Source organism: Medicago sativa, chromosome 7, assembly GCF_051527215.1.
Source record: "Medicago sativa cultivar Bolivia chromosome 7, Bolivia_mono, whole genome shotgun sequence".
Taxonomy (NCBI): Eukaryota; Viridiplantae; Streptophyta; class Magnoliopsida; order Fabales; family Fabaceae; genus Medicago; species Medicago sativa.
Window position 1 is genome coordinate 69528089 of NC_140755.1, and position 10898 is coordinate 69538986.

Below are 10898 nucleotides of genomic sequence, written 5' to 3' on the forward strand. Positions count from 1 at the left end.
GTCCTTTCAAGTAGTTTGAATAAGTCCTTATTTCAATTCTATGTCAAAGTCCATTTTAAATTTGCATCTGAGTCATTTTCAGTCGTTTTAGCCCTAGGGGCATTTTGGTCATTTCACACGAAATTTTGGCAGAGAGAGGTTACTTTAAAGTACCTCATTTAGGCCATTGGTTCGTTTTAGTCCTTTTTGTCAAATTTTAGTCGTTTCACTTTACGTTTAGTCAAATTACCATTTTTTATTCCAATTTTATTTTTAGTTTTCTTTTTAAGTCTAAAACTTCCAAAATTTGCACTTAAGTCCTTTTCCTAGTTTTAATTTTACTTTTAGATCCTTACTTTGTTTATTTCGAATTTTAAGTCCTTTTCAGTCAATAACAGTCCAGTCCTTTAACTTCAACAATTTGCAAATTAGTCCATAGTCCTTTTTTAGTCCAAACTTGGTCCAGGGCACGTGTCAGCACTTCATTGGGCAAGAGGAACACTTGGCACCTATAAAACAGTGCCAACTCAGGTCAAAGGGTCAGATTATTCACCATTCCAGAAAAGCCAACTCATCAAAAACACAGTCACCGTCTTTTCTTTTCACGCGCCACCACACCAGAGCTCTAACAAACTCTCTCCGCCACTGAAACCACCGTAACCGTTTCCAATTCACCAAAAACACACACAATTGCACCAAATTCATCACAAAAACACTCAAAAATCAACGAAAGTTACAAAGATCGAAGCAACAATACACTCAATTCAGCAAAAATGTTCGAATTCAATCAAGTTCTCAGAGATTACTTGCGTAATCTTCATCATTGAACCAGGAATCCTCTTCCTGCAATTCGAGCGTAGGACGCAATCACAGGAAGAAGTTTGAAGAACAGAAGAAGGGAAATCGAAAGATCAGAGGATACGAAGAGAAACCTGCAACAAAAACAGTTCAGAGTTCGATTCTATCAAGTCCAAAACCCTAGGGTTTCGAATCCAGCACCAAATCGAAGAACAAGCAGTGAAGAAGATTCCAATCGAAACGGTTAGGGTTCAGGAATCAAGAGGCGAAGGGAAAACCGAAGTATTCCATCGTCTTCTCTCCTTTTCCAGTCATCAACAGGTAAAACATTCAGACTCCTCAGCTTTTCCTTTAACGAATTCATCAGTGAAGTCAGTTTAATGGTAAACGGTGTGGATCTTCGTACCTTTTCTCGTCTTTCTTTGAAAACGTTGTAAACAGAGGAAGAGACGAAGATTCACATCGTAAAAACGAACGCCATAGCCTCGTTTCAGATCGTTCTCTTTAAGTTTCAACATGACCGAACCCTAAAAGTGTAGATCTAGAAAGATCTACGAGTTTTCTGAAAGAAATAAGAAGAGATTCGAAAAGAGAATGAAAAGACGAGTGTTATGGTGTTTCGTTTCATCAAAAATAGTTAAGTCTCATGTTCATCGGAATCTGGAGATGACGGCGGAGAAGATGAAGTTTCCGACCGTTCTTCATCCTCTCCGACGAGCCAGTTACAGAGCTCTTAGAGAGAGAAGGTCTTAGAGAGAGAAGGGGAATGAACAAATGGATTGGACCGGTCCTAGAACCTTTATATAAGCAATTGAACCGGACCGGTTCAATCCTGGTTCATTTCAACTTGTTTCCTTGCCGTTAGATTTAGGTCAAGAGTGACCTGGATCAATCCAACGCTCGTGGAGCACTTGGATGATCCAGAACCCGATGCTTCTTTGGGCCTGGGTCCTTTCTTGCTGTTTTTTTTCGTTTTTGGCTTCTTTCTTGCTAATTACACCCCTGGACTTTGCTTCCTGCACCTCCTGTGTGTCAAAATCTTTTGCAAAAAATTCCAAAGCATTTTTCCATGTTTTCTTGATGTTTTCTTGGTGTTTTTTCTAATACTTTTACACTGGAAATTTTGATAAAAAAAATATATAGGCAATTTTGGTGTTATTTCTTGAATTTTATGTTAAAAAATTGGTGAAAATTGGTTCAACTTTGTTTCTTGAACAACATCACTCAAATACTTTTCTTAATAAACCTTGGGATCAAAATCCCATTGAATTTTCCTTTTCTTTTTCTTAATCAAAATCCTAATGAAATTTAATCATACTTAGACCACATTTTGCAAATCACTAATTCCACCTCACATTTTTTAATCTCATGCCCTTGAGGCCTCTTTCTATTCTTCAAATTCCCATTTTCAAACCTAAAATCAACCAACAAAAAACAAAAACATTTTTGGAAGAGAACTACGGTGGATTTGATCCCTTAAACGGGTACGTAGGCAAGGAACAAAATTCCTTCAATTCAACTAAAATAAAAATCCAAAAACCTTCTTCTCCCTCCAATTCTTCACTTAGAACATTCCTAGGTTTAATAAACACTTTCAAAATAGCATTTAAAATAGAGCGCGCGCGTAGAATTTAAAGACGGTTCCTATAGGATACTATAGTCGTTATGGGTGCCTAACACCTTCCCATAGCGAAAACAACTCCCGGACCTCGATTCTCAAGGGTTTTGCTTACTTTTTCCCTTCCCAAGAAAAAATAAGATATCACCGGTTTAAAAGGTTCAAACGTAATCAATGTTTGACACCCGAAAACCAAGATAAAACAAACGATAACAGAAAAATAAAAAGAAAAAGAAAGAGAAAGATAAGAAGAGAATTCTAATCACTAAAAAAAGGTTAATCAAATTAGTTAACTCCCCGGCAACGGCGCCAAAAACTTGATAGGGTCAAACCGCAAGTGCACGGCCTATCGAAGTAATAGTAGTAAGTAGAGTATCGTTCCGCTAGGGAGTTGGTCAATCTAATTAACTTTTAAAGAATGATTAGAAGAGGAGAAAGTTTAGTAAAAGGGAGGTTTGTTTGCTGAAGGTAAATAACAATATTAATAAAAAGCCTTGAGATCATTGGTTCATCATAACAACGAATCTTTTCACAAGCAAGCCTTAAACTTATAATTATGCGTTAATCTTAATTACTAAGGACAAGTTTCTCTTTAGCATATCACAGCTCCTCTCGAAGTCAATGAGTGTATCCCTCCAACAACCACACCTATTCTCATGGGTGATTGCCTTTGGGACCCTTGAAGGTCGAAACTTTATGTGTCCCAAGGTTTGCTAGACTATTCTCATGTTTCGCAACCCTTGTCTAAATTCACTTGATCGGATATCAAAGCTCCGCGTTCGCTTTATGAATTGATATCTGTGATGATGAATTAACCATTACCAAACCCTCAGTGGTCGCTTCCACAGTTTGATAATAATTAATTCATGTTAAAACGGTGAATTTAGATTAGGAATTAAGGTAACAAATAATTAGGGTTTAAGGCTTGGCTTGATTCGGATTACGTCATTAGACTTATCCAACAATCCCAAGACAAAGAAGTCTACTCACTCATGTTCATCGTAGACATGGGGGAAGAAGAGAGAAAGCGATAAAAGTAAATTGCAAAGAAGAAAGTAAATAAAGTAAAGAACTTTTATTGAAATAATACTTGGAATATTCAAAGGAAAGGTGAATGTTTATGGTGGAGAGCTACTCTATTTATAGCTTTACAATCGACTTAGAAACTAAGCAACTAAAAGGGTAAAACAGTAAAGCTGCAACAGGGTAACTTGGGCCCAAAGAAAAAGCAGCAAAAGAGGCCTCTGGAGGTGGCACGGCCGTGCCACATGTTGGCACTGGCCGTGCCAAGCTTCTGACTTGGTGGGAACATATTTTTGTTCCGTATCTTCGTATTTTCGCACTGTATTTGCTCCAGTCCTCTTTCTTTTGCTCCAAGACACCTTCCACCATATATTCGTTCCTAAAATAAAATAAAAAGCAATTTAAAGTAAAATATTCTAAAAGGAAATAAAATGCAATAGAATTAAATCAAAACTTAAATAAAACTAAACTAAATAATGCAATAAATTAGACTAATCTATGACTCATTAGATTGCAGGATCCAGAAGTTGTTTTAAAATATCTTCCTACTGAATCCGATAAACCATTTTCTGTTGGCAACACAGGCAAACTCTGAAGCATATGGCAATGAGACAGGTTTAAATATGATAGATTGTGAAGAAAATACAAGGCAGAAGAAGGAACTACTTTAAAGACATTTCCCTGTAGATTTAGTCTTTCTAAACACCTTAAATCTCTAATAGCATTAGGTATTATAGAAATACTGCAAAAGCTTAAGCTCAGATAAATCAAATATTGGAGAGGAGAAGGGGAAATCCTTTGTAAGTCCAGCTTAGTCAATTTAGAGCATCCGCATAGTTCCACGGTTATAAGAGATGTCATCTTATTAAAACTGACAGGTATTCCAACAAGATTTGTGCAGTCTCTCAAACTTAGGAATCAAAGATTTGCAAGAGTCGCAATAGATTCATGAATTGTTGATAAACTTGCACATCGGTCCATATCAAGATACTGTAGAAAACTCAATCCACTGAAATCCGGAGTGTTTTCAAGTTTTGTGCAATCAGAGAGACACAACTTTTAGAGACTATAATGTTGCTGTAGTTCCAAAATCCGGAGTCTTCTCGGATGTAATTGTCCTTTCCCCCTAGATTCAAAATCACCCTAAGACTAGTTAATTTATCTATATTCACAATCGGATATTTCTATTGGTTCTTTATTGCATGGGTGTTAAGACTAGTTAAGGTACGTAATACTCTGCCTACCTCGCCTCACTTTCTTTATTAGATACTCCAACATTCTCTAGTTCTAACCTTCGGTGTGTCTTTGATATTGTTGCAGTCTTGCGCATCGGATGTCAATAAGGGGAAACCAATTCACTTTCGGTGTGGCTTTGACATTGTTCTTCCTTGGCATGGGGAAACCAATGATTCGGATGAAAGTTCTGTCATTCCAATATTTTTCCATCACCGGTTTAAAGGGGGTTCAATAGTAAGCATAAATGATCCTGTTATGGATGTCGATTGGCTCGGCTTTCTCTTTTATGTGACATTTGAGTCAAATAAACTTAATCATCAATCTTCGCAGCCACTACCATGTCCATTTTATCTATCTTTTGAGAGTGAGAACACGGAAGAACGCTTTGATATGCTACTTAATTTGGAGCTAAACAAGGTTGATGGCAAACATTATATTTGGATGATCTTTATCTCCTGGGAACACTGTCATTTTGTAGAAACAGGAGCACAAATCACATTTAAAGCATGTGAAGATTTGGTTGTGAAGGAATGGGGGTTGCGTGTCGTAACAAAGAAAGACACGGTGTGCTCAAGCTCAAGTATGAGAATGAGCGTAGAGCTTCCTTTAGATCATTATCGCTTGCTGCAATAAAGAGACGATGCAGTCTATGTGCTTGTAGTTTCATAGTTGACCATATAAAAAGACCCAATATAGTCGTTTTCCATAACGGAAATGCTAATGCGGTCTATGTGCAAATAGTGAAATGTAGTGTTGGTGAGACCAAACATCAACTCATGACATATGTAATAATCGTTTTCATAATAATTTCAAATTTGCAAAAGAGTTTTAAGATAAAATCGATACTTAGTTAATGAAGTTAATTTTATCATATAATCTACTTCTATTATTTATTTATGTGTTCGTGCGATAATTATTTCTCTTTCCCACCCACTTGGTATCTTATGCTCTCATTAAGTCTATGTGAATCACCCCTTTTTCTTTCATTTTTTTACTTCAAATTCACAAGTTGCTGAGTAGGCCTCTTCTGATAATTGTAGATCCCCCAAAGTGTTTGCTTATTTTGGTAGGCTTCTATCTTTAGTGGTGGCCATTATTTTGTATCTTCAGTATGATGCAACTATTTTGGTTAGGATTTGTTTGATATTTTGGGCTCTATGTAGTATAACATGAAGTGCTACTTGTGTAGCCACTATCCTTGTGATTACATGAAAACATTGACATATGAGTAATGTGGCTGCTTTTGGGCGATATTTTGTTGTAAATATAATACAGGGATATGGTTAATATTTTGGAATTGTAGGAAAGGAAACTCTATAGAATTTTTAACAGATCATGGATCAGTAAAATTATATGTACATGTCAAGTTTGCCAGACTTTTTATTTGTGTAGTTGATGTTAGTTTGTGCACTGGTCATGATCATAGAGACGATCATGACGGTGGTAGTGACAAGGAAATTAACATGACCATATGGAAATTGAAATTTGTTCTAGACTTTCAATTTAAAAATCAGAGTAACATTTCAAGCATAAATAAATTTATCGTATCAACGAAAATGTGCGGGATAAGTGAAGGCTGATTAAATAAACAAAGCTATTAGGAACACTCTCACAACATTAACTCACACGCCAAAGAAAAAATAAAAGCAAACTAGGAATATTGTAGCCAAAACATAAAAAAATAGGGCATAGAAACATTAACACTCGAAATCTGAACATTATTGTCATGTTGAAACAGTTCAAGTTCCCAACTCGTAGCACCAAATTACTTTTGTCCGTGTATAACTGTTCCACAAACTTGAGTCCTTATAGGATCCATAAGTACAGAAGTGCATCACCTGAAAGAAAAAAGGATTTCGATCCATAAAACAATTAATTATACAAGAAACATGTCGCAACATATTTAATTGGACATGGTTAACTAAGTTAGAGGCATCATACCAATATTGTGCTAGTGATACATCGTTAATTAACCATGTTGTTAGTCAGTTATTTACTTCAAAGTTTACATAAAAGAGACAGCCGACACAATCCATAAGGCTAAAAGAGTTATCTATCCAAACCCCCTTTAAACTTGAATTTTAAGAACCCTTCAAAAATATCATGTCCAAGCCAAGGAATAACAATGTCAAAGCCACACCGAAAGTGACGAGGTTCCTGTTAAAAAGAAGATAAAATAATAAAAAGACATTTAAAATAGAGAAAGAAAGTGAGGAGCGGTTGGAAAAGTATTACGCACCTTAATTAGTCTTCCTATCCATTCAGTCAATGGGTGGGACAAACTTAATTCGTTTAAAAAGGACTCAAGCTCAATGAAATTGGGTAGAGAATCAAAAATATATAATCCTGATCTATGATTATGGGATTCAGATGTCGTTTCAAAATATCTTCCCACTAAATCGGATGGACCACTTCCTTTTGGGAGTTGAGGCAAATTCTGAAGCATATGGCAATGAGACAAGTTTAAATATGATAGATTTTGAAGACAACTGAAGGTGGAAGGAATTGAAGTAAATTTATTTCCCTGTAGATTTAGTCTTTCTAAACTCTTTAATACTCCAATCGCATCTGGTACTTTAGAAATATTGCAAAAGCTTAAGTCCAAATAAATCAAAGATTTGAGAGGTAGATCGCATTCCAAAGTATACATAAAAAATGAATCCTCTAATTTCGCTTTACTCCAATCAAAAGTTGTTTCTGGTATTCCAACAAGATTTATGCAGTCTCTCAAACTTAAGAAGCTCAGATTTTCAAGAGTCCCAACAGATAAACTTGCACATCGATCCATGTCAAGATATTGGAGCATTACTAGTCCACTGAAATCAGGAGTGTTTTCAAGTTTTGTACAATCCGAGAGACACAAAACTCTTAGTGACTTTAATAATGGTGTACTGCCAAAACTAAGGCTCCTTAAACTAGCGCAGTTCTGCAAGCTCAAGAATACAAGTTCGGTGAGAAGTTCAATTGATGGATCCACATGCGATAAGTTTATGCATCCTGTAAAATCTAGCCGCTCAAGATTTAGGATTCCCTCAAAACATGGAGTCATATTCAGAATTTTGTTTGGTGGATTCTTCTCAAATTTATCCAAGGTAGAGCTCCATTGTCTTGCATTTCGGGAAAACAAGAATGAACCCAATACTCTAATTGCTAAAGGAAGACGTTGAGCATATACTAACACCTTAGGAATAAGCTCTTCAAAACCACTGCTTGGATGATCACTTTTGAAAGCTTTTCTACACAAAAGCTTATGAGCATCTTCATCGTTCATCAATTTAGCCTCAAATACTTTGTCGGCCCCATATGCTTGAAGAATATGCTTATCTCTAGTGATTATGATTATTTTACTTCTTGGGTGAAGGAATTTGGGTTCTATGTCCAATTCCTCTAATTGTTCAAGTTGCTCAACATTGTCAAGAACAATCAGGAGTTTTAGTTCGCATAACCTATTTCTCATAGTTTGGGATATTTTACGAGTACTGCATGTGTCTATATTTTTTCCTTCTATTGTTTGACAAATAATTTGTTTCTGCACAGAAACAGCACCACCATCTTCATAAATTTTGCTAACGTTTTCAATAAAACAACAAGCATCAAATTGATATGAGATTTTGTCATACAAAACAGTGGCAAGAGTTGTCTTTCCTATTCCATCCATACCCCATATTCCTAAAACTCGACAACTATCATCCTCTGACCTTAGTTTTAAAAGGTTCTCTAATGCTTCTATATGAGGTTGTATTCCAATAAGGTCATCAGCGGATCCTGAGAATGTGCGACCCAACTTTTCTATTACAGCCTCAACTATTTTCTCAATCATTTCAAACTCTGGCCTGAAAGAGAAGAAAAATTAAAATCACTATATTATCACCTTAGGAAACAAGGAAACAACAAATACAAAAGTATAATGTACAAGGATTAAATTAATTTGATCGATGTTGTAATACTTATACATATAAATGTTGTATTAATCTAAAATTTAATATATTATTGTGAAATTTCAATGTTAACGTCTTATGCATTTTTAATAAAATCGTTAATCGTAAGTACTTGTCTCTCAATGACAGCCAATAAAATGTGCAACTTGCTTCCACCAAAAGATGAAGAAAAAATAAGTTTGATTAGTAAAATGTATTTTTTGTAATGTACACTCAAGAAAGCACAAATAGTTGATAAGAATATAAAACTACAGAGAGGATATAACATTTATACTTACCGAGTCCTAACATCCCAACCAGCTCTTCCAGCCAAATAAGTCATAGCACTCGTCCATCGAGCAACCTTGTCTGAATCATGCTTGAATGTCTTAGTGTGTAAAAGAAATGCATTCTCATATACTCCATTTTGTTTTTTGACATGAGATGGATTGACATCATAAAAAACAGGGAAAACAACTTGTTTAAAATATATTCTAGATTCGTTAATAGCAGCCATTTCATTCAAACACCATTATGAAGAAGCATAATCTTTGGAAAAGACAACGATAGAAATGCATGACTGTTGAATTGCTTGTAGAAGTTGGGGTGAAATGGCTTCTTCTTTCGGGAGCTGCTTGTCATCCTTGAAGGTAAAAATACCTTTTCTAACTAGATGAGCGTAGAGATGGTCAACAAAGGAATTGCGAGTGTCAGAACCTCTGAAACTGATGAACACATCGTATTTATAGCTTTGGAAGCTATTAGAATCTGTAGAAGAACTAGAATTTGTACTTCCCTCTCTTGGAAGACCAAACCGTTGCTTATACATTGTGCCTAAATATGGAAATGCATCTAATTAATTATATCAACTGTCTATATAAAGACTACAATGAATATTGCAGACACCAGTTCCTTCTTCAACAAAAATAATTAGAGCAGTTCCAATACTACCGAAGTTTATTATACAATGACTAAAACAAAACAACAAGAGAAATTCTTTAACAAAAGGTGAAAGAATAATTCTTTATATGATCATCACACATGACATGGCTCCGTTAGTATAACATAACTAATTCACGAGAAAACATATTTGTTTAGGTTGTGACCAAAAACATTAAAGGGGCCTGGTTAAACATACCTTTGGTATGATATAACTTCCCTGAAATCTGGCCTTAGAGTCTCTCACCGGAAATCGCTTCTAAATGTTATGATTCAGATGGATGGTTAACATGGGACTGAATATTGTTAAATTATCTTAATATATATAAATGTTAAACAGTTCTGATTAACCCTAATCCCGCCTTTTTTGAGGGTTTTGAAAAATACTTATGAAAAAAATTCTCTCCAGAGATTCGAACCCATGACATAAATGTTAAACAGTTCTGATTAACCCTAATCCCGCCTTTTTTGAGGGTTTTGAAAAATACTTATGAAAAAAATTCTTTCGAACCCATGAATTAACCCTAATCCCGCCTTTTTTGAGGGTTTTGAAAAATACTTATGAAAAAAATTCTCTCCAGAGATTCGAACCCATGACATAAAAATTCTCTCCAGAGATTCGAACCCATGACATGTTGGTTACTTTAAAGCATTTTGACCACCAAGCCACATGCTATTTTTGTGATATCTTTTGGCTTCCACTACATGATATCCAACATTAAACTCCCTTTTCTAAAAACCAATTAATTCTTTTTCCTTTCTTTCCAAATGGTTTTGAATCATTTTTTCTCCTTCGCAATCTAAACCCAAAAGTTTGTGATTTTCAACCATTTTTTCCCTTCATACAGCAACTTTTTTCCAAAAATTTGTTTATTGTTTAAACATGTCGACAACTAATGATTTCCAAAAATTTGTTTATTGTTTAAACATGTCGACAACTAATGATATAGTCAATCTAATGCTTATATATGAAAATCGAAACAAACCCGTGCATCGCACGGGTCAGGGTCTAGTTGTAAAAAAATATAGGCTTAACTAAAGTTTGGTCCCCCAACTTATTTCTTGTTTTCATTTTAGTATTGTAACTCTAAATTTTTCTTTTTGGATCCCTTATCTAGGGGTGTTCGTGTGTGGGTTTGGGTTGGGTTTGGTCAAACCCAAATCCAAACTAAATAGGGTACTCCGGTTTGGGTGAGGTAAAATTAATAACCACCTGGTATACTATTGGGTGGTTTTGGGAAAACCCACTAATTTTTGGGTTGGGTTGGATTGGATAATGAGTTATCCAACTTATTTTTCTATATTTTTAATATTAAATGACTAAATAACAAGTCCTCATTATTTTGTTTTAAAATAATACTCTACTTTTTAATTTTCTTAAAAAAAAA

General features: G+C 35.2%; 1 protein-coding gene across 1 annotated transcript; it reads right to left on the reverse strand.

Moving 5' to 3' along the window:
• Positions 1-6156: 6156 nt before the first annotated feature.
• On the reverse strand, positions 6157-9401 carry LOC146908068 (disease resistance protein Roq1-like). Its single transcript, XM_085726786.1, has 2 exons — positions 8871-9401; positions 6157-8487 (listed from the first exon to the last, which is right to left on the reverse strand). Exons 1-2 carry the CDS (start codon positions 9086-9088, stop codon positions 6846-6848), a joined length of 1860 nt encoding a protein of 619 aa, XP_085582912.1. The 5' UTR covers positions 9089-9401; the 3' UTR covers positions 6157-6845.
• Between the last annotated feature and the right edge of the window lie 1497 nt (positions 9402-10898).